The sequence below is a fragment of the Neospora caninum genome, chromosome Ia, assembly GCF_000208865.1.
Source record: "Neospora caninum Liverpool complete genome, chromosome Ia".
NCBI classification, from domain to species: domain Eukaryota; phylum Apicomplexa; class Conoidasida; order Eucoccidiorida; family Sarcocystidae; genus Neospora; species Neospora caninum.
In genome coordinates this window covers 701,765-725,123 of record NC_018385.1, presented here as the reverse complement: position 1 = coordinate 725,123, position 23,359 = coordinate 701,765, and the positions used below count along the sequence as shown (strand labels likewise).

The 23,359-nt window shown below is 55.8% G+C and overlaps 3 protein-coding genes and 2 non-coding genes across 5 annotated transcripts; 3 read left to right on the top strand and 2 right to left on the bottom strand.

The window, feature by feature from the left end:
- Window positions 1–1,636: 1,636 nt before the first annotated feature.
- Window positions 1,637–4,744, top strand: NCLIV_000870 (sua5/YciO/YrdC/YwlC family protein, related; the record flags this gene model as incomplete). The annotated part of the gene is made up of 3 exons (XM_003879579.1): window positions 1,637–2,496; window positions 3,033–4,469; window positions 4,666–4,744. 3 exons carry the CDS (start codon window positions 1,637–1,639, stop codon window positions 4,742–4,744), a joined length of 2,376 nt encoding a protein of 791 aa, XP_003879628.1.
- Window positions 4,745–6,568: 1,824 nt separating this feature from the next.
- Window positions 6,569–11,007, bottom strand: NCLIV_000860 (spatr, related; the record flags this gene model as incomplete). The annotated part of the gene is made up of 5 exons (XM_003879578.1): window positions 6,569–6,657; window positions 7,234–7,321; window positions 7,699–7,820; window positions 8,806–9,332; window positions 10,196–11,007. The coding sequence occupies 5 exons, from the start codon at window positions 11,005–11,007 to the stop codon at window positions 6,569–6,571; spliced, it is 1,638 nt and encodes a 545-aa protein (XP_003879627.1).
- A 2,184-nt stretch (window positions 11,008–13,191) lies between these two features.
- Window positions 13,192–21,138, bottom strand: NCLIV_000850 (conserved hypothetical protein; the record flags this gene model as incomplete). The annotated part of the gene is made up of 14 exons (XM_003879577.1): window positions 13,192–13,296; window positions 13,535–13,657; window positions 13,732–13,957; window positions 14,111–14,164; window positions 14,964–15,118; window positions 15,363–15,510; window positions 15,713–15,852; window positions 16,314–16,409; window positions 17,314–17,415; window positions 17,904–17,977; window positions 18,331–18,394; window positions 18,923–19,077; window positions 19,624–20,111; window positions 20,561–21,138. The coding sequence occupies 14 exons, from the start codon at window positions 21,136–21,138 to the stop codon at window positions 13,192–13,194; spliced, it is 2,508 nt and encodes an 835-aa protein (XP_003879626.1).
- A 2,009-nt stretch (window positions 21,139–23,147) lies between these two features.
- Window positions 23,148–23,219, top strand: NCLIV_t010005. Its single transcript has one exon. It is a non-coding gene; the product is annotated as a tRNA-His (tRNA).
- A 68-nt stretch (window positions 23,220–23,287) lies between these two features.
- Window positions 23,288–23,359, top strand: NCLIV_t010004. Its single transcript has one exon. It is a non-coding gene; the product is annotated as a tRNA-His (tRNA).

The following is a 23,359-nucleotide window of genomic DNA, read 5'->3' as shown; positions in this document are numbered from 1 at the left end:
TCCAACCGTTGGAATGCTCGAGAAAGAATCTGGACATCAAAGACCGACGGCCGGCGCGTCGCAGCTATGACGACAGCTCGGCGGTAGAAGGAAGGCTCGAGTAAAACAGTATGCCTTACATTCAACTGTGTTTTCGCGACTGAGGAGTTTCAGGCGGATGGGAACGCCTTTCGTCCTGAGGCGACTGCTTGGACACTTTTTTCGAGGAGTTTAAACTTGGTCGCCAAGAGAGTTAAGAGCCGAGAGAAGAAGGTGCGGAAGTAATCTGAGCGTCCGCAGTTCCCCTCACGTCGAGGCAGGCCTTTTCTGTGTGTTTATGGAGACACGAAATTGGTTTTTCTTTCAGCTTAAAAGGGGAAGAGCGCATGCAAGAGGCGGACGTAGCAGAGTTTGCCATTGTTAGTCTGAGAGAAGTCCTTTTTAGTCCACACCTGGTATGCAAACGTTTTTCACTCTTTCACACGCCGTGAAAGACCATGGCGTCTCCGGACATGTCAGAGAGGTCTCTCGCATTTCAAAGATGTCGATACATATATCTCTGGGTCTACCTGGATTTGTCAAACTTCTTGTGTTTCCGCGGGTCTCTGCTCCGGTCACCTCGGTCGACTCTTCCGCTCTGTCTACATGGATTTCCACCTGTCTCCGCAAGTCTATCTGTATCTCGATCTCTATAAACCTCCGCGCGTCCGCACACGTCCACCTCTCCGTCGAGGCTGCTGGTCTAGACAAACATGCACGCTTTTCGGGTCTCACTCGCGCCGCCACCGCCCCTCTCTCTGTTCTTTTGGATTTGTAGTGATTTATATCTGGAGAAAGGAACACTTCGGCATAAAGGGGCGCGTTACAACCCGAAGGAAACGATCTTGCTGAAAAAACAGATTGAGAGCAGGCGGCAGGCGCTACCCGTTTACAGGCTCCAAAGAAGAACAGCTAGAGGCCTCGCTCCATTTTTTTCGCAGTCGAAAAATCCCAAGTAGCCGTGCAGGGGTTATTTGTGTGTCCATCTGTGCGCCTGAGTTGGTGCTCGGAAAGGCAAAGGAACAGAGCGCAAAGGGAGAACAAAAAAACAGAGATCCGGTCCGATCAGAAAACCCTGCAACTGTCGCCCTGTCTCGTGCATGCGCAGCCCGCTTTGCGCCTTGGCAGGGACAGACATGCTCTGTCGTCTCTCAGAGCTTTTGTGTGGGGCTCAGAGGGCTTTCCCTCTGTTTGGCTTTCTTTTCCTTTTGGATTTTAAAAAGAACTTTTCAGCTTTCTAAGACGCCTCAGCCGCTTCTTCAGAGCTTGTGGATCTTCGCACGTGTGGAGCGCGGCTGTCCCTCTCTCACACGCTTCCCTGTCTCTCCTTCTGAGTCAATATTTCTCTTCTTTCTTGTGGTCTTGTCGCGCAGCTTTTGTTTCTTTTCTTCGGGGCATTTTCGGGCTGTCTTTCCCCCGTCCTTGCCGAGTCATTCATCTGAGAGAGCTTCCCGCTTCTGCGCACATCCACATACGCCTCTCGCCTCTCTCCTCTCTGCTCGCCGGGTTCGCGCTGCGACGCTTTTCCCCACGTTTCCTTTTTTTCGTCGCTTTTTCTCACTCACTTTGCCTTCTCATCGTTCTCATCGTGTTTCTTTTTCCTTCTGACGACGCGCCAATGACTCGGCCTGCGGAGGAGGCGTCCCGAGAGGCGGGCGAGGCCCAGCCTGTCTGTTCTGCTTCTTTGGCGTCGCGCTGCGGTTCCGACCAGATTCTCTTCACCTCCTGCTCACCGGTTCTCGTTTTCCGTGCCCCACCTCGTCCTTCGCGTCCAAAGGAGACATCTGAGTCCCCCTCACTCCTGGACTCGCCCTCTGTCAAATTGCTCCCTTCGGCGCCTTCTCTTCTGCAGCTATTCTCCCTCGCGTCTTCGTCCTCTTCTTCCACTTCTTCCTCTCCTTCTTCTTCCTCTTCTTCTTCCACTTCTTCCTCTCCTGCTTCCTCTCCTTTTTCCGCTTCTTCTTCCTCTCCTGCTTCCTCTGCGTCTTCTCCGGCGTTTGCGACACTCTCGCAGCTTCGTCATCTGTCTGTACACCCGCTGTTCGCGTCCCTCGGAGCGTATTTCCGCCGCGGCGGGCTCGTCGCGTTTCCGACGGAAACCGTGTACGGTTTGGGCGCGGCTGCGACCGTTCCCGCTGCATGCAACCGCGTTTTCTTTTGCAAGAAACGGCCGGCTTCAGACCCGCTGATTTGCCACGTGGTGTCTGTACAACAGGCCTTCGAGCAGGTGTTTGACCTCGACGAGGAAGACAGCGAACAAAGCGCGAGAGACCGCCTGACAGAAAACCCGACAGCCTTTCCTAGGAAGTTCACGCCGCAGGAGAGACGCGACTTGCGGCTTCTGATTGAAACCCTCGCCGACGCCTTCTGGCCTGGGCCTCTCTCAATTGTGGCGAAGGGAAAAATCCTTGAAGATCGCAAAGACGGAACGGGCGTGGCGCTCGCCGTCACTGCAGGAACGCGGCTCGTCGCCGTACGGTAAGCGCGTGCGTTTCGAGAAAGAAAAACATCCAAACTACTCGTGTCCCTTCTAAAGTTTAGACAGAAGACGTGCACGCGCGGGGACAGCGCATAGATCGACCGTCCCCTGACGCAGAGCCTTTCTCGAGAGCCCGCAACCCCAAAGAGGAGGTGTAAACAGACAGAAGTCCGTGTCTGCGCACAGACGTCTACCGGTAAATTCCGAGAGGCGAATCGAACTGTCGACAAAATGCCGAGAAACGCGGAGCTATTCAGTGCGATTTGTTGGGGTGTAGAGAATTCTCCTGTCTGCATGTGAATGTCTACACATGTGGAAGTGCACATATAAACCACGTGCATATAGAGGTGGCAAGTCCGTAGGAAGGATGTAGAGGTCATCTCTAGAAAAGATGTGGGAAATGGAGAAGTCTGTGGGCATTTTTGCAAGGGTCCTCTCCTCTCTGCATGTGAGTGTCTCCGTTGCGCTCTCGGTGGATGATATTTTTTTATTTTTCCCGGCCGTCCGCGTCTCTTTTCTTGCTCTTTCTCGTTAGGTGCCCTAATCACCCCTACGCGCTGAGTCTCATCGCAGCGGCAGGCGTGCCTATCGCTGCGCCTTCTGCAAACCGCTTCGGGCGAATCAGCCCGACTCGCGCGAAACATGTCCTCAATCAGTTTGCCGTCTCTCAGCCCGCGGAGGGGCCAACCGTTCCATCTTCCTCGCCTTCTTCATTGTCTCCGTCGTCGTGGTCGGCCCCGGGGTTTGCTGGAGAATCTGCACGGGGCGCACGTTCTGTCGAAAGCGAGGCTGCATGCGGCGGGTCTGCGGGGAACGGGGCGGCCGAAAACGAGAGCGACGACGGACGCGAGTTGAAGAAGAGGAAAGCGACGACGGAAGGCTTCACAGGGGAGACGAGACGCGTGGCGAACGACGCGCTGGCGACCCTGTTGTCGCAGCGTCCAGACGGCGACGAGATGGTCCTCTTGGACGGCGAAGAAGAAGACTGTTGTTGCCTCGGCATTGAGTCCACGGTGATCAAAATCGCTCCCCCCTCTCTCTCTTCCTCGCGCCTCGCCGTGTACGACATCGAGATCTTGCGGCGGGGCGTGATTTCTGCCGAAATGGTTGCGGAGACACTCGAGGCCGCCCGCGAGAAGTCCCCGGCGTTTCCTTCTGTGCGCGTGCGCGTTTCCGAGAAGCTGCAGTACCACTTGACGCTGGAAAAGCCGGGTTCTTCGCCGTCTTCTTCGCCTCGCTCTGCGGATGCGAGTTCCGCCTCGAGCGACAAGGGCGCGAGGAAGCGCGACGGCTCCGACTCACCTGGAAATACGGCGGAGACTCCACGAAGGCGGCAGCGTCAACAAACGCCAGACTTGAACGGAGGTCGCAAAGAGGGAAACTCCCACGCGCGGTCGTCTCCGCAGTCGTCTGAAACGCGTCAGGGCGCCGATGACGCAATGGAAAGCCCAGGCCTCGCCCTCACCCACTACGCCCCGTGTCTGCCGTGCATGTTGATTGTTTCCGGCGGTGACGGGGGCAACGCAAACGCCGCAAACGACGAGCGGGTTGAAGAGCCTGCGCGACGAGACCGAACGCAGGACAGCGCCACAGAAGCCGAGTCGACGGACAGTCCCCCTTTCCTCGAGGGATCGTCGGTCGTCGTGATTGATGCAGATCGATCTCTGCGTCCTCTGCGACGCCATTTCCTCCGGTACATTTCGATTCTTTCTCCTGGCAGAGAAGCCGGGGGAGTCCAAGCGACGGCAGACACCTCGAACGGCGAGTGTACGGACACTGCGCAGGCGGGGAGAGAGACCGAGGAAGAGAAGTGGAAGAAACTGTCGCAAATCGCTGCGGGGAATGTCTTTGCCGCTCTTCACGAAGCAGAAGCCATCGGCCTCCAGTTGGGCGCGAAGGCGATCTTAATCAACGCAGCGCCTCTTTTGAAAGGACGCGAGGCAGGCCTCGCTGTTTTTGACCGCCTTTTCAGGTACGCTCGAAACGGTGCTCGGCGATTCGTGTGGTCTCTCCGTCTTTTTCCGGGTTTTGTGACCGTTTCGCTGTCGACGTTTTGGCGCGCAACGACCCGAGAGGGATGTGCTGCGTTGCAGAAACAGGCACTCGCAGGGGGCTTCTTTCACCCTTTTCCGTCTCGATGTTTGTCGCGTTCTTTTTGATCCTCGCAGGGCTGCGTCGGGAAAACAAGCGCAAATGCGGAGTGCAACGGCCAGCTCGCCTACGGGAGTGCAGTTTTTTCCGCTGTGAAGGGAAAACGCACCACGAAGGCGCTTCCTTCTCTCCTCTCGGAGTATTGCTTTGTGTTCGCGCGTTCGTCGCGCAAACACACGCAACCTAATATCATCGCTCGTCTGCGGCCGAAACAAACGGGACTGCCGACCCGCAACCGACACACAGGGACGGGTTTCGATTCTCTTCTCGCCCCTGCTTCTGCTGCCTTTTTCGTCGGCTCTGTGGGCTCTCTCCAAGCGGTTTCTCCCTCTTTGGCAGGTGTCTTTTCTTCGGCATGGACGCGCTCGCCTTTCCCCGGTTTTCTCTTCCCCTTTTTCCGTTTCGGACTTCTCAAATGGCCGGGGGGGGGGGGGGGGTTGGGCAAGAACGGGGCAGGTGAACGCGGGTTTTTGAGTCCAGCGACTCTGTTTTCTGTGGGAAACTCTTGGCAGTGGATGTTGAGAGATGTCTCTCGCCCACCGCGTTTTCAAAAAGTTCAGCTTTAAGCTTCCATCGTGGGTCGCGTACGAGAAACACAAACGAACTGCAGATCCTAAACGGCGGGAAGAAAACATTTCTTCCTCAGTCGTCTGCCTCTCTCTCACGACCCCTATCGCTCGTCACACCGGCACCTTTGCGAAGGCAGAGGCGCCTTTCGTTCGTCATGCACGCCAGTCGATTACGCGCTACAAAGCGACGCGTTTCTCGGACTGTCCCTTCCGCGCGTTTTTGCCTTTCAGACATTGCCTATTTTCTCTTTTTATTTCGGTACCACAGTCCATGGTGCCTCTTCGCTCTTTCCTATCTACGTAGAACTACAGATATCGCTGTAGAGACGCTCTGTTTCCCGGAAGTCTCTCGTCTTCTCTCTCCTTTTTCTTGACCAAGTGTTCTTCCTTCTCTCTTTCCCGTTTCGTCTGCTGTCTCTCTCGGTTTCTGGGACAGCAGATGGGGACCGACACAACCGCGCCCTGAACCCCTCAGGAAGCAGGCCAAGCGTCCGGGAATCTGCAAAGCGAAAGCCGAACTCTGCATTCACCCCTGTCGCAAAGGTTGTGGGGCTGTCCAAATGAGTGACAGCAACAATCGACACACGACCGACACATGCGCCTTTGGAGATTCCCCAAAAAACTGTCTCGCGCAACGCCCACCGCGCTGAAAACTGGGGGCAGCCCCGACCCTCCTTTGCGCGTCCTCGCCGCCAAAGAGCCACGATCTTTTCTGGGACGAGAAGAAAATGAAACCGTTAGCACCCTGGACGCTTTGAAGCGAAGACACATGCGTGTCTAGAAACGGAGAGACGCAACGCGCTGGCGGTGCCGGCGAGACAAAACGACGCGCGCTGTCTCTCCTCTCGCCTTCCCCGCGCGCCGCGCGCACGAAACCAACGGCGTGCCTTCTCTCGCCAGAGTGAAAAGGAACGCAACCGCACGCGGGGTCTCTCCCCGAGGGAACCATGCCCCAAATGCGGAAGAGCTCCGAGTATTCGAGCAAAAGGGAAACACAGAAACGGACCCCAAAACATATATATCAAAATGGACATGCTTATACGCTGTATAAGCATCGCCATATACATACACATATATATAAGACGCTTGATACATACGCGATACATATCTCCATATGCGTGTGCTAGATATACGCGTGTAAGTCCAAAATGACGAATACATGGTCCTTGCTTGGAGAAGGAAGAAAGGGACTCCGTTTCGTCGTGAGGCGCAGAAGCGCAGAGTAGGGGGCGAGACAACGAAAGTGCCGGGGCCTTTTCGGCGCCTTAGCTGCAGAAAAAGGCGAAGCTTGGCGAGGGATAAGCCGTCAGCGAGACCTACGATTTTGAGAACGCCGAGCGTTCTCAAAATCTTACGATTCGCTGCACGAACGGACCTCTGTCACCTCGGCGTGAACCGGCTGCTTTCCGTCCCAGACGCACGCGCGTCCGCCGTGTTGACCTGTGGAGAAACGGAAGCGAAAAGGCCATACTTCTTGGAGAGAGCCTTACACGAGCAGGAGATACATCCTTCGCGAAAAGGACCGAAACACACACACATACACACGAACGCCCGGCGAGGAAATTGCACCCGTTTCGAATTCCACGCATGTCGCTTCGCGCCTGGGAGACTCGGGACAGGACATGCGTGCAGCAATCGGCGCATGCCTTCTCTTCGCAGACCCCAACTCCCAGAAGGGCGGCGGCACGTGTGTGCCCGGCTCCACGAGGCGTGCAGGACGCGTGCTGAAACCAAAGAAACGTCTAGCTTCTTACAGCACTGTACAGCTGTGCACACAAATGCGTGCGTCCATGCACACCAGGCACATGCGCTGTCCTGTGCGAGCGCGTGCGAGCGCGTGTGCCGCACACGTGGGCTACCGTTGACACGAAAAAGTGGGCGAAAACGCGTGGAGCCCCACGAAACGGGAGATCGCTCACTCAACCTTTTGCACAGCTGCTGAGGTGAATATCCGCCGAGAACGCCTGGCCATTCGGGAATGGAAACTCTTGACAACGCGAGTTGGTTTTCTCTTACCACTGCGGGTGATGATCTTCTTGCGCGTTTGCGTGTTGTCTAGGCACTCTGTGGACCACTCGCTCCAGTCAGAGATCTCGCAGTGGACCTAGAGACGGAAAGGGAGACATCCGTCGCCAACAGCGAAGTCGCCGAACTGCCGTCGAGACAAACGGAGAGACCGAGCCTCGAGGCCTCTCCGTGGGAGAGGGAAAAGCGGAAAACGACGTCCACAGGAAACAGGAGAGAACGGGGGTTCGAGCACGCAAACCAGCCTCTCCATAACGGATTCGACGGGGTTTGCATGCACAAAGGCAACGCGTGCAGGTGGAAGTTAACAAGCTGCCTCGAGTGTGTATCTGCGGAGTGCCGCCGGCTCTCAAACGGGACACAGTGGACAAAACATGTCGCGGCGCGTTGAGAAACTTGCCGCGCGCAAAGACGACCGCAGACGAAAGTGCGCGAAAACAACAACGAGGGACTTACTTTCTCCCTCCCCGCGGGGAGACGCTTGCACAAGTAGAAGTCGGCAACCAAGCAGTGTCTCGGCGTCCAGCTGCTGTCCTTCTTCTGCAGTTTGTGGAGTCGGTCCAAGGGTACATATGTGTCTGGACACACACGCAAATGACACACGCTCGGTGGCGTTCGCCAGGACCTCGCCCGCAGCTGAAAGGCAAAACGAATGGCCTTCACACCCCCCCCTTCGCCGGGTGAGGCGCCCGCCACAACTGAGAGGCGAAGAGACAACGAATCGGGGACTTCAGACGGGGCAGAGACGGAAGACAGAACACAGCCACGAGAAGAGAGAACGAAAATGCCCGGAAAAGACGGAACGCAGGCGCGGCGGCGACAAACGCTACCGAGCACAAGGAACGCGCGAGAGCGTGTGCTTGGGAGAGGACGAAACAGCAGACCAGCTGAGACCGCTAAAAACGGGCCGCATAGAAAACGAGACAAGTCAGGAGAAAGGAAACAAAGGCGCGACTCGTAGCCCCCAGGGCAAAGGGTACGCGACGCGGCGGGGCGAGAGACGGCCAACGGCTGAACGGGCTTGGGAGACGACGCAATGGAGAAACGGGAAGGAGACAGGAACCCGAAGAATGAGGCAGTTCGAGAATAGAGACACAACCACCAGGCGGACCGGCACGTGCGAGACCGATCAGCAAACGGAGAACGCGAGATCATAAAGGGTGGACGGCGAAGAGAGGAAGGGTGAGACACGACTCGGGAGACGCAGGTGCGAAACGCGTTACTACCGTTGAGGGTTTCCTCGATCTCCGGTTTCGGTTCGAGCCCCCTGGAGACTGCTTAGAGTGACGTGTGCGCTTTGTGGCCGAGTCCGCCGAGCGTTTATGCTCCCTCGCTTTTCGCCTTTCCCCTCTGAGTGCACCAAGTCTAGGATTCAAAAGGCGTGCCTGCGACGTGTCCAGTGCCTGTTTTCGAAAGTCGTGTCCCACATGCACGCCTCTCTGCGTCTCCTCGCACTGACTCATTCTCACGAAGCGTTCTCTCGTTCGCTTTTGCACGGCTGCTTTTGACCAATCCGCGTCGCCTTGCGGGATCCTCGCCTCTGAGAGAGACAATTCGACTTACTGAGGTCGTAGAGAAAATCGACGGCGGGTTCGTCCTTCGTTCCGGAATCAGTGCATGTGGCTTCGGCTTCGTAGTCGATTTGGACGCCGTACGATTTGAATCCGGTTTTCTCGTCCTCGTCGCACAAGGTCTTTACCCACGCCGGCACATGCAGACTCATGGCCGTCTTCGCGGCTTTCTTCGCGTACTCGGCCAGCTCGGGGGGAAGCATCGCCTCGCGACGCTCTTCCTCGTCGGTCCCGCCGGTGCCTTCTGCCGCCTGGTCGCCTGACGCATTTGCGCTCCCCCGCAGTTCGCCCCCACTTGTCTTGGCCGTCGGCGCGCCTGAGGCCTCGTCGCCCGTTTCCGACCCCTTGGCGCTTGACGCAGGAGCCTTCTGAAGCTCTTCTGCCGGAAGTTTGTCGAGACGCAGCAGCAACTCGCGCACGGCGGCGGCCCTCGCTGCTTGCTCGATCTTTGCGAGGCGCGTCCGGACTGCCTGGACGTCTTGCACGTTGCAGAGGACGAAGCCCTTGGGACAGGAACAGCTGCAAGAAAACAGACGACGCGTGAGAAACACTGGAGAAATCGGAGAGGATTCTCACGCGCGAAGGGAGTGAAACGCGGTGCGTCGGCGCGGCGTGCATGTGCCAAGTGCAGTGCATGACAGGCGAAGAGACACTGGATTTCCACGAGCGAAACCGTTCGTCACACAGCGTTTTAACAGGGTGGAACGATCGACAGGCCCGATCTACACGGAACCGAGAAAACACCGATAGTGGATTCGGAGGAGACGCGAGGAGCAAAGCCGCGATGCAGGGTGTGCTCAAATGAGGGGTTTTAGAACTGATGCCGGGCGGCCGCAGCCGGAACAGATCGAAGTAACGGTTAAGAATTAAGAATTCCGAGGCGGACGGCATGGCAAAACGCGACGGCCACGCAGGGTCGCACATCGAGGCGCGGAGACAGGATCCACAGCGACGAAGGGGAGACGCGGTTGGGGCCGAAACGCGAGGGGAAGGAAGCGAAAAGGAAGCGGCGCCACGGAAGGAAAGGAGGCAAAACGGGACGAGCGGAAGAGACTCATCTCGTCCGGACAAAAAGATGAAGCAACAGTGAGCATGAAGAACCCGACAGGAGGCTGCTCGACGCCGGCGAGAAAGAGGACGGGTGAGAAACACAGAAAAGAAGGATCGGGAGAGAAGAAGCCGAGCTGCGAGAACGACGCAACCGGGGGCACCAACGCGTTTCGAGTACCTCCCGACGCGTCGTGCAGAGGGAACGCGAGTGACAAGACGAGAAGACCGCACCGGCAAGCGGACGGCGAGAGCGCACGATTAAAACAACAGTGGAATTCCATTCAAGGACGGAGCGCTCGTGCACGTCGCTCTGGGAAGACCGCACAGTCTACCTGTCTTTGTCGCCTTCCTCCGCGGCGAAGATGATACACTCTCCCCCGTCCACGGGAATCGGTGTTTCCTCTTCCTTTTTCGCAGTGTCGCCGTCCTTTGGGTTCTCTGGAGTGTTCTGATACCGCAGATCATCTGGACGCACCACCTTGGATGTCCCGGCTTGAGTTGCCACGCCGGCGTCTTTTTGGTCGGTTGTTTGCGCCGCCGCAGCGCCTGCCGTCGCCGTGACCAGCGAAGGCAGAGGAACGCGCAATTCCAAGGCCTTCGCAGCAGCGTCGGCAGCCGCGTTTGCCGCTTCCCGGGCTTTCTCCTTCAACTCTTCTTCCGTGCGCTTTGTTTTGTCCTCCTCCGCGCTGTCGTCCGTCTTCTTGTCGGCCTCGCTCGTCGCACTGATCGAGTTCGCGGCCTGGCCAGCTTCTGGTGAGGAAGGCTCGGCAGAGGCGTCAGCACGCGACTCTGCTGCGACGAAGAGAGAGACAGAGGGCGAGAAGGAGACAAGGGAGGAGACGGCTGCCGGGGAGAAGAGCGTAAGGAGAGGAAGAAGAACGAGAAACAGAAGGAAACGCGTCGAGGAGCAGTCAAGACGCAACCGGTCCACAGCATCTCTCCTACAGACTGAAACGGAGCGACAGGAGCGAGGAGAGCAAGACGGTCCGCGCACCGGACCACAAGATGGGCACTTCGATGCGATGCAGCGCCGACTCGAAGCCCCAGAAAAAGCCGAGCCACATGGACCTACATTTCGACAAGAGGGAGGGAAACGCCCCTGTGACGCCCCAACAGAACACCAGCTACTCCGTGACGACGCCATGTCAACGGGCCTTTTCGGGGAAACGAAGACGCGCAAGAAAGATCCGCAACGTCAGTTTCGACAACCGGTACCTGGGCGGGAGTGAGACGGGATGAGGGGAGTACAAGGAAATGAGGGGGACAGGCGAGATGAGGGGCGACTGGAAAAGACGAGGGATGAAGATCGAGCATGCATCCGAAAACCTAAAATGGATCGGCCTCTCCCGCGCGGCTACGCGCTGGAACGCGGTGAAGAGTCCTAAGAGAAATCTGGATACAGAAAAGAGCTCATAGAAATCCACGAGGGAGTTCACACGAGTAGTGCCGTACTTCCGCCCACACATACACGTCTGTATAGGTCGTGAAAATGGAGAACAACGTACGAGGTCGAAACGCCTCTCGAGGCAGCCGGAGATCCCCGTCCTGACGGCCTGAAGGGACGGGGTTGAACCGGGGCAGAGTCTCCCCGAGACCGTTCGCGATCTGCGAAAAAAAACCGCGTTGAATTTGAGAGCTGGGACGTGGTCCTGGCGAACGCGGTCAAAGGAACACTAGGCGTCGGCCCGCTTCCCCAGTTGAGACTTCCCGAGGCTGCAAAGGCAGCCGGCGACGCGACAAATGACGTAAGAACGCGAAGACTGAAAAAGGGCGGCGGCGGTACTCTACTGCATTCTCTCTTGCATCGAACCAGAAGCGAGCGCTCTCGGCTTTTCTCGAGAACTCTCGTCTCTCTGAAGACCTGTCAAACAGAGGGCTGCTGCCACTGTGGAACGAGGACTGGGGCACACCAGGCGAAATCCGCGCGGGGAAAATATCTCGATTCGACACAGGCGTCACCCCATCAAGGAAAGCACTGAATTGAGGAAAAGCAGGAAGACTTTCTCGCCTCGTTCGCTTGAAAGCTCGGGAAAAAGAAAGAGACGCGGAACTCGATTTGCACTCGTAACCGTATCGCCGTTGCGCTGGCCACTGAGCGCCGGAAACGCCGTACTGCATCGACTCACCCCGGCTCGAGCTTTGTCTCGCAGCGTCAGGGTTTTGGCGAGAAATCGCTGTTTAGAACGGGATATTCGGAAGGAATTCTCTTCCCCTTCTCTTTTTTTGCCCCGTTCGTCGAGTCACCTTTCCATAGGCCAACTCCACGTTTCCTCTCCCCGTCTCCCTCCATTGGCCAGAAAGCGGGCGGCGAGGTTCCTGCGCACAGGTGAACTAGCGATAGCTGGTCCTCTCTGTCCCTTCTCTCTCGCCGAGGGCGCTCCTGTTGAACAGTTCAGCGTTGACGGTGGAACGTACGTGTCCACAAACTTTGTGTACAGCTTGAGAGCAGGGGTAGAAAACACGGGCCAGCGGCGGCAGCGAAAAGACGTGCATTTTTGCAAGGTGCCAGGACGACGCGGTCCAGCTTTGAAATGCCGGAACGCCGGCGACGTTCGTGGGTTCACCTCGCAGCGAACGTTGAGGGAGGGGCAATCCCCGCCGTCCACAAGGTTACAAGCAGTTTGTCTCCAAAAAGGCAGGTAAAGAGGTGAAAGTTGCGCGGGGCGAGATGATGGTGTGTGCGATGGCCGAGCGTCCGACGAAGGAATTCCGATCTCGGCTAGAGGAAACTATCCACTCTCTCTCCGGCGCAGCTGTTTCGACCAGATTTCCTGACCCAGCTCGGCGGATGCCTTCCTCCTCTCTTCAAAAAGAGGAAGGCATCCGCCGAAGGAGAGAGTCAGCTAGGAAGGCGGAAGTGTGTGCCAGTACACATTGCGATAAAAAGGGTGTCAGCACTGCACGAGAGCATTCGTTTGTCCCACTTGCACACGGCTGACCGAAATCGAACTAGAGAAGCGAGAGAGTATTCCACGTGGCAACCTGCTGTGGATTGGAAGAGGCGTGTGTACGAGTGTGTACGCCTTTGGCGACCGTCGGTGCACTCGTAACAGGGTCAAAAAGCTGGACGTGTCGCGAAAAGCCTTCACAGTGGCGCTTGATGAAAACGCCACACTGCCGTAATTAAACCCGAGGTCTGTTCGGACCGCCCCCGCGCGGAGCTGAGCACTATGGGACACGCAGAGAAATACAACATCACTGGCAAGAGAGGGCGTTCGACAGAAAGCCTTACCAACCCTGTCGGTCAGCGATCTCCACTAACGCACACATCCCCGAGAAAACACCGGTGGAGTTCCACGGATAGCGGTTCACTCCCTTCTTAACCATCCTAACTCTGCGTATGAGGACGCGCTGCAGCATTTGTCGCTTTCTCTTCTCTCTCCGTGTCCATGCGAATCTTCGCCTGGATGGCTGACCAGTCGATTTCAGTGGCCTGCGTCCACGCACACCGCAGAAACGCTTGTCTTCTAGACTCGCAGAGCGGGCAATGGCTGACAGAAGGCACATGCATTTCTCTCGACAACCGGCACGATTCTTCGGCAGTCGACGGCTTTTTTCAGCTCCAGCCTTTTGGTAACTATATGAGACTGAGGCCGCGCATTTAAGGCTGTCTCAGTTTTTCGTGACTGGTTCTGGGGAAGGCCAACAAGGCACGGAAATGCGCAGCTTACTTGCAGAGCTGCCTTAAACTTCGAATCTGTCTCAGACAGGCCGAAGCCATCTAGAAACTTTTTTCTGTGGGCAACAACCGTGTCGACATGTGTCTTGTACGCCGTGGCCAGATCCAGTGCCTCCTGCCAAAGGAGTCACAGAACACAGTTCAGCGGGGGGTGACTGAGGCTGCGCTCAACGGTGGAAAGGGAAGAGCCTGCAGAGAGACAGTTGCACGTGTGCAATTCGCACGTGGGATCGGGAGACGCGTTTTCCCCAGAAAACGGACAAGAATCAGGGACCGTGCGTAAAGAGATGGTGTGTGTCTCTTGTCCGAAAACATCTCTGTGGATTGACGGAGCAATACTTTTTGGACGCACTCACACCGAAACCTGGAGACGGAACTCAGCAGTCTGGAAACTCCGTAGACGCAGATATTCAGACTATCAACATCAACAAGAGGAAACGAAGCCCAGAACTGGATCGTTTGGCGGGGAAGGCACAATACTCCCCGAAAAACTGTGGCGCTTCGCTGCCATCTTTCAGGCGAGGCACGCGGTCCCCAGATTCCATTTCCCGGCGGTTCGGAGGTTTACTTGCGCGGCAAACATTTCCGGATCCCAACACGAGCACGCCAAGTACAAACGGACCTGCCATCGGTGGACTTCCATGAGTATTTCTAGTGCGCGGTAGACGAGGCCATGCTCCAACAGAAGGTGGACGGCATCGTCTGTCTTGCGACACAGAAGCGCTGTTTCGGCAGTCCTCCTGATCGGGTGGGCGATCGTGTGGATACACTGAAGCTGGTGAACGGCGACCGTGTTCCCGATGGCAGCGAAGGCAATCTCTGCAGTCCCGAGTTCTCTGCGGAAGAACATGAAAACGAAAAGGAAGCGAAGGCAGCTGTGCTTTGGCTGCGTAAGCAGGACCGCACAGATATCGGTAAACACGTTAGGATTGCTAGTCGTCTTCCCTTTGTTCGTTCGCCCACGGTCGAAAAGGACAAGTTCGCATCGTCGTTGGTGAGGCACTGTCGCTCGTGCGCCAATACCTGTGTGCAACAGCCGTCGCCGCAAGGTAGCCCCAAAGCGCCTTGACCCTCAGGAGTCGGCAGAGCCTGATCGCTCGATTCCTGAGGCAGGAAAAACGCGCACTGACACCCGCTGGAAGAGGCCTGAAAACCAAACGGAAACCTCAAAGTCGGAAGTCACACCAGCTGCTGATGGGCATCAGTGAGCGTGGCACTGCTCCCGCTCTTTTTTTCGAGGTCTCATCTGCAAAACCGGGAGGACCACGAGCTTTGCCAAGCGTCCGCTACACGTGAGGCTTCCATAGGTTTTGCGAATCAGCCGTCCAGTCCTCGAATCTTCCACGGGAACTCGGCCATCCACCGAGGCTGCGACGTGCGTCTACACGCCAAGTCATTTCATACGTCAGTGCAACGCCTACCACCTCAGCTTGGCAATCTGGTCAAATACTGCGTTCGCGAACGGTGAAACAGCAATCTGAAGTAGGGCGCCGTCCGGTCTCCTCATTGTCAGGTAACCGTCGTGGAAGGCCACGATTTGACTCTCGAGGTTCTTGTCGCCTGCTTCCTTGGTGATCTGGTGAAAAAAAGCCTGCGGGTGTCATGGGCTTCTCTCTCCGAAAAAGAACAAGTCGGCAACCCTGCACTTTCGGTGTTCTTCAAGGATGTCATGTGTGCTTTAAAAGCCGGCGGTTGGTTCAGGACACATGTGGCCGTTGTTTTCGGCAGAAAAGGAGCGGCGGTCACGCCACTCGCCCGCAAATGCCTCCCCCCTTCACCCCGCTGCAATGAGGTTTTCCTGCAGTTGATGCAATCCTCACCTGGAACTCCTCAAGGAGGTCCAAAGGCATGGAGGCGGCGGGGACGAACCAGCATACCACTGTGCTGTTGGAGATAGCGACTAGCGCGTTTGTCTCGTCCCAAGCGAAGGACTGCACAGGCGAAGTGTGGAGTCTTGTCCAGCAAGGGCTGAAAAACAAAGCGAAGCGAGAGTAAAAGAGACAACCGGTGGGCACAGCCGTAGTCCGTGCGCACTGGAGAAGTCTGAATCCCTGTATTGAACTCCCGGAGTGAGACACACGGCTACAAAACTGCAAAACGGGTGAGAAACGAGGTTAACTCTTGCCTCACATTTCGAGCGTCATCTAAAAGGAGTGCAAATTGAAAGTACCTGTGAAGGGGAGAAAGAAACAGACTGCCGGCGTCGTCGAGGATCACCAGCTTGCGCCACTGGGTGTTCTCTTGCTGGCTAAGACTGATCTTCACACACATATATTCGCAGGCATACAGGACCAAACGAATGTAGCCACACTGTAGACAAAGGTAGAGCACGTCCTAAAAGGAGGCATACGGAAAGGGTTGCGTTTTCGCAGTTTTTTCGCAGTGTCTTACATCTCCACCCAGCTGCTGCTGTTTGTCTTTGCGTCTTCTTCTCATAATATAGCTTTTTTCTCATCGCCACAGTGTTTCTCTGACACCAGAACATTACTGCTTGCAACACACTAACTTTTAGCATTGCTGGAGGTGAGAACCGTAGGTCTAGACAGCGGGAGTCGGGTAGACCGAGTTCCAAAATCGATACAGTCATTTCCGGTGTACTATACGCATCTGCGTCTTCGTATACCGAGCATCCTTCCCGTGCTTCCAACGAATCCTTGCGAGGCTTAATCTTTGGAAGTGCCGGCAGACCGCCCCTCCTGCCTGACCGTTTTAGAAACTGGCTAGTTCTTGCTAGACTTGCTTATGAAGTCGACAGTGTTGTTTTCCTATACCTCTTTGATGCCAATGTAGTGCCCTGATGGGCCAGGTACTGTCGAGCCTGTCAGAATATCAAACGCGCGAACCCGGGACCGATCCTGGGCGTCCACCTGCGTCAAGCATCAAGAGAGAGGTGACACCATGGGTGGTCCCCCGGTTCTGAATGGAGGCACGTTTAATTCTAGCCGGGGGTCGGATTTGGGCGAACACCCCCCGAGGGCTTTACCCCAGTGGAAGGCTAAGGGCGGGCACTGGGCATCACGACTCGCGGCCTCGAGCGAGCTCTCAGGAACGGTATCTTTGCTGGTAAGTGCCTTGAAGGATCTCTGCTTGGCAGCTCTTTCCCGGGATGTCGAAGGCGCGCATCTGGGGTGTCTTACAAGACATAAGACGTCAGGAGAGATCGCGACGCGCGCCGAGATGAGAGTGCTGGGCCTCCACGAACCGTCGTGTGGTTTCAGAGTGCACACAGTACACCTTGTCTCATAATTCACTACCTGCAGTTGTAGAACCGAACGAAAAACGCAGATATGTGCTCCTACGTAAAAACCGTGGTCTCCCCAGTTATACGGAGTGTGAGTGTTCCCCTCGATTGCGACACGACCATGCCTCTCCTGCAGCGTAAGATGACACCGAGCGATACCACGCGACAGATTATCAGTTCGGTCGCGGTGACATCTTTTGGAGCCGGCAACGCTTTGTAGAGCATGTCCTTGTGCAGCCCCGTTCAGCATTGACGGTTCGAGCGGCGTGGGAAGTGACGTAACATGCAGAGCGGCACTCAGTTTCGCGGGGAGCACACTTTTGTATCCAAGTCCCAGCGCAGCACCGGTCCAACGTCTCCCTATGGAGACACAGGTACTTATTCCAGCAGGATTCGTCACGGGTTCCCGGATGTGCTGCAACAGAGCGTGAGGCTGGTTCGCGATGCGTGGCACGGCACGTAGAGTGGTTGCTGGACTGAGGCAAGATCGGCGCCGCGAGTCCCGCTGGTTGTTCAGGTGAGAAACCCACTTGGATCTGAGAAGGCTGAACCAGACACGCGTGTCGGACTCCCTGCTTTGCAAAGAAACAGGGCTGCTGGAGGTCGTCGACGTACGCAGCTTGGCAGTTTTCCTACAGACACGAAGCCAAGGGGTTCTTAGTATGAGTGTGCAAGGTTTTCCAATCCCAAATCCTCCTAGTAAAATTAAATTACGTGTAATTCCACGATGTAAAATTTCAGGGAAGCCCTGGGCGACCGCAGGGGCTGTACGGCAGTGCTTGAGACAAGGTCTGCATTGTCAACATCCGTATACGCAGCGCTCTCTAGCATTGTCGAATCATCTTCTCTTTAAGGCAGCCCTGAGATCATACCTAGACGCCTGTCAACCTGTAAAAGGTGTGGAGCAAGCTGTATGGGAGGCGAACTGCGCTTCTTTTATGCGCGATCCGGAGGAAAGCCCCCTGAGGCGGGGGAGTGGCACAAAGGCGGAACCTCCATGCGGGTGACTGGAGTCACCTAGAGGCGAAAGCCTGTAAAATCACGCGTCGCGTTGGCTTCGACCGCACTGTGGCAGCATCTTCTGCTACGACGGTTATGCAACGATGGAGTCTCCCCTCACCAGGCACGCTAAGGCGGATGACAACTTGTAGACGAAGCATTGTCGAGTGGTCACCACCAACAGGGCGTCGCAAGCTGCACCAAACGGGGATAAGAATGTAGAACCCAAATTGAACAAGACGTCTTTTTGAACTAGCAATGGCTACACTGGAAACACTGCGGGCATTCCATGTCACCCGTTACTGGGGTTTTGGAGTCTATGAGGATGGTCCGCCTTACATATGGATGGATCTACACGGATCTTGATGTCACGACGGCCACCTTGTGTTGTGAATCGGAGATCGCACGCTACCGGAAACCTCCTGTACGTGTTCTCTTGTTAGCACTTACTGCATGCAGGAGGAGTGGTGGGGCATCAATCAACATGAGTGTCTCTCTTTAGTTGAGACAGTGCTCGAGGCGAAACTGCACATTCTCTTGCTCCTCACCAATCGACCAGTGAGCTATGGAATCTCGTTGTTCGAGTCTCCGTGAAGCCTGCGATTTCAGGTCCTGCACCAACACGTAGAAGTCGAAGAAACAGAGAAATGCATTCCGCCGCGTGTTTCACTGAGTTTTTCTTCTGACTCCTTTATGTGAAACCTAATCATGGAGTTACTTCCACGGCGAGCGCGTGTGGATGTCGAATCGTGACGTCGCATGTATTTGCATCACTCCCGCTGTTAACCCCCCAGCATGCAGCAGGGCATCGCTGGGAAAGGCACTGGAGGATACAGGCGCACAAGATGTGCCACGCATATAAGTGGCGGACATGAGAGCGGCAGGAACGACAATCTTTGGCTGGCTGGCCCACGGCCCCGTTTCGTTGTGGCCAAATGCACAAGCTATAGTCTAGCATGGAAAGAGAGCGGCTACCAAACAGATTCCCGCCACAAGAAGTGTGCGTTCTTTCTAGAGTCGCCATGAAGCTCTCTCCAGCACGTCTCGAGTACACTCCAAGACGCTGTGCTCGCTCGCACCTCTCCTGCGGCTACGCCAAACTCCGCCGATGCGATGGTGAGAATCGCAAGGGGTTCCCACCTTAAGCAAGAGGCGTGTGTCGGAATCCACTGAAACTTCGAGGGTGCGCCAGCGCTTCGGGTCCGGAATGATTCGGCCAAGCGCCAGCAACGAGGGCGTACTAGCCACGGCGAGATGGGCTCCGTCTCGCGTCCACGCCAGCGTGTGCGGCAGACCTGGATTCAGCGACCGAAAGGAAGAGAAGTTCTTGCATGTCCTCCCGGTTCGCAAACCAAATCTGGTTTTTCGCGACTCGCTCGCCAAGTGTATCAGGAACTGCTACCAGGTGAGGACAGTTGGACACAACATCGTGCACGGCGGCTGAAGCCTGTAACTTCTACTGGAAAGAGGAATCCCGAGAGAGGACAACGGCCTGTTCGAGGGCCGGAGGGACAGCAGCAGAATCAGTATGGGCGCTACAGTTTTCGCACATCCGAACGCAGTAAGGGGTTCAACCGGCCTGCCAGCGATCCACGGGTGACTCCAGTTACTTATCCAGGACACTGCGCCGCGGCCGCGTGCTCCAAACGCGTGGGGGAATCACTTGCATGTATCCGATGCCTGCTTCTCCTATCGGGTTCTAGATTGTTTACTTTGTAGCAGTTGACGTCAGATAGCGGCAATACAAGGTAAAAGACGTGGGACGGGTCACCGCGGTGGACTGGAAGAGAACGGTCCTGCGCGTATCGTGGCAGCGTTTCGGAATGCACTAGCCTCCTCACCAAATTCTCTGAATGTTTGTGAGAGGATTCGGCCGGATCTGTCGCACACGGCGATCCAGTCGTTAGAGCCTACGGCGAAAGTGTCGCCCGACGGGCTCCATCGGACTGCAGTGACGGCGGACAGAGGGTTGCCAGTGACGGCAGGATCAAAAGGATGAGCATCGCCCAAAGAAACTCGCGGAGAAGATCCAGTGAACAGCAAGGCGCCATCAGGGTTCCAGATCTTATAGTGACCGTCTTCGCCGCCAGAAAGGATCATAGTCCTTGACCAGTCGACTGTTAGAACAGCACCTTTGTGCGCACGCCACTCCACACTGCTTCGCCCCAAATGTTTCTCGTTGGCATCCGTCACCAAGTCGCGCAGCGTTGCAACGCGCAACTTCTCTCCAAAGCCGACGACTAACGCATCGGCACTGGTCGACCAGCTTACGGCAGCTACGGGAGCATCACATTTCTCTACCACTGCCCTTGCTTGGCACCGGCGAGACCTACCGGCACAGCACACGGAAGCGATATTTCAGAACGCGCGCGCTGAGGGCCATGGACAACAAGAGTTCCGTCGCGCACACAAACTGCGTGTTACCGTGTGTCTGAACTCTGTCTTGGAGTTCCGCTCTGCGTAAAGGCAGCCACAGCGGTGCCTTGCTGCACTCCTGGCAGCCGACTGCTCCAGGGTATGGCGGCTTTGTCTGGGAGGAAGAGAAGGGCCACACGCGCCGTACGAGCGTCCCCTCCAAGGAAGGCCCAGAAACCACCATCGCTTGACGGTCACGTCGCACACATGCCGTGTGCCGGATGCTCTCACAGCACCAGCAAGTGCAAAGTCGGTGGGAATATCCGCGGCAAAGTGAGCAGAGCTGCCCAGCCCCCCGTCAACACACTTGCAACCCATGCAGATGCTTCTTGAGAGAGTAGCCAGCACCTCCTGGGAACTAACCAGAGTTTCGCTTCGCCGTCGTCCCCAGCTGAGACGAAGTGAGAGCCGTCAGGAGACCAGGTGACGGAGGTCACAGCCAACGCATGCGCTTCTGGAACGGTGGCTTCGTCAACCCATTCTTGGCTGCCGACAGGCTGACGGAAACATTTCAAACTTCCATCCTCCGTTCCTACTACTATACACGGTTCCTCAGGTGGGTGGTCAAAAGACTCTGAGATATCTCGTCTCCCCGGAACGGCCGCGAAACATGTAACCGTTGTGTCGGATACGGTCAAGAGAGTCTCAGCAGTGCTCAACGTAGAGTCCCTCCCGGACCACCGACAGATTCGCCCGTCCCGGTGGGCAGTAAGGAGATCTTCTCGGTTGCCGAATGCACTAGAGGAACTGAAGTGAGGATCAGCCGAATGGTCATTCGCATCAAGGACTATCCACTCTGCGTCGCCGCATAAGCCCGAGTTTGGCAGAGGGGCGGGCCAAAGAGGAGCGATGTCAAGCGGTGTTGTGGACGACTTGGGAGAAGCAGTGCGAACCACGGGAAGACGAGCATCCGTGGACACCACATCGAACAAAACTCTCATCGCGACTTCTTGAAAGAACACTGCGACGAGACAAAGGCGACTGCAGACGTCCGAAAATGAAATGTAGCATTTCCAACACCGTAGCAGGAGTTTAGTGTAAACGACGTGGATGTTCCAATTGGCGTGCCGGGATGTGGAGTCACAGCGCTGCGTTCCTAGTGTTCTTCAGTCGGGTGGACATACTTAAGCAGATACAGTCGAGACAGACTTGTGTGACCGGTAACTTTTTATCCTGCGTGTAGACATTTTGGGCATAGACAAGTATCACGCAGACGCGTCAAATGTGTGTACGCTTTGCGACGACCTGCAACGTGGACAGATGATTTTGTCGCCAAGCCGGCTGAATGGGGTTACCACATGTTAGGGAAGAGAGCCTTCACCTTTCTCCCAGGGAGACTACTTGTGACGGCCCGTCCGATGCTTGCAAAGAGGCTTCAGTGATGCAAGGACAAAAGAAGAGACCAGCTTTCAGCACACCATTGTAAGCCCAGTCTTTGGTCAGCCCCTGAATCCCGAGGTTTCTAGCTGCTTCCCTTGAGGAAAGCAAATGAAAACAATTATGTCCTAAATGGTGCCTTCGGCGTTGCAGCACAATACACGTTTCCCAGCCCATTGGATCGGCCTCTTGCCTCCTACGATGATCCGAGTTGGAGATTATCATGTAGAAAAAGCGAATTAGGAGGCACTTGGGGATGAAAAGGACATCGGTGCAGTTCCAGAACTAGTACAGAAACTTGCTGCATGTGATGACAGGATCGCGTCGGGACGTTGTGGGGCTGAGGGGCGAATAGTAGGCGAGAATTTGCAAGCTGTAGTCGGTTATTGTTCCCTTCTTGTAAACTTACCGTTAAGTAGGTGTGAGCAGAAAAATATACTCAGATCCGTTTTTGATCGTGACTGGTTCTTTGGCTGCAAATGTGTCCCTACCTCTCGAAGACTCACCTGACTCAGCAAGGAATCCATAGTTCTAGTAGACACCTGCAGCTGATGAACGAATACGGCAAGACCGTGGATCTTCCCCACTGCGTGGGACACACCTATGTAACGTGGCTATGCTGATGAAGACGGAAAGCGGTTGATTCGCCATATGAGTTACACCGCAACCCGAGGACACATTGGAACACACCTGTGGCAGTAAATCTGACGACAAGGGAGTAGTGTCACGATTGGCTTTATTTCCCCTACCCAGCTTTTGGAAGCAGACGCAGGCCATAGGTTCTCGCTGCGACTATCTGATGAAAAACGTCCCATGATTTGTGACATATACTCTGAGTGCAACTGTCTGGCTATTCCGTGACGCCGCCGCTTACATCTTCATGCTCTGCGCAGGTGATTCGCGGCGTTGATGCATTGTTCGCTCCATCACAAGACCAACAAAATGTACGAATTGACCGGTACGGGCATGCCGCCGAAGACCCAAAACGCAGCGGTTGCCACTGAGACGTCGGCACTTCTTCGGTCATGGTATGAGAGACCCGCCACTCCTTCTAGCGTTCTTTTGGGGTAATCGTTATGCCTACGCTGTGTCACACTCAGGATCGTAGCCTGTGGGAAAGACAGGTTGGTCCCCCCCCCCCCCTTCTTTGGTCTGCAAGAATTCATTCACGTTGCCGGAAAACAGGTGAGTCGATCATGCAGAGAGCGAGGAAACGGAGGTAACACATGGCCACTCACCATACTGAAGGATAACTGCTTCTCACTTGATACCCCCGTCGTCTGTGGTGCCATGGGACCAAAGCAACGCCCCGAGGAACATGTAGTGTGTAACGAAGGGAAACTGATTTTCTTTGCAGCATGGATTGTGAAGAGCCGGTCACTCACAAGAGCATCCACTAGCGCCGCACGCAGTATGCTGGGCCTGAGATGAGCTCTCCAATATTTTGTGAGGTATGCGTATCCCGTACACGGCAATATTTAAGTGGAGTTAGCTTCGCCGTTCATTTTGACCCGTAACGTCACTATTTAAAATTTGCGATTCTCTGGTAGTCGAACTGCGGGGCGAACTGTCGGTCCGAATCGTCTAGAGGTTAGGACAACACGTTGTGGCCGTGTAAACCCAGGTTCGATTCCTGGTTCGGACAATGTATTCTCTATTCGTCGTCCATGGGTTCCTTGTGTCTCCAGAGCAGTTCGAAATAACTGTCTTTCGGTCCGAATCGTCTAGAGGTTAGGACAACACGTTGTGGCCGTGTAAACCCAGGTTCGATTCCTGGTTCGGACA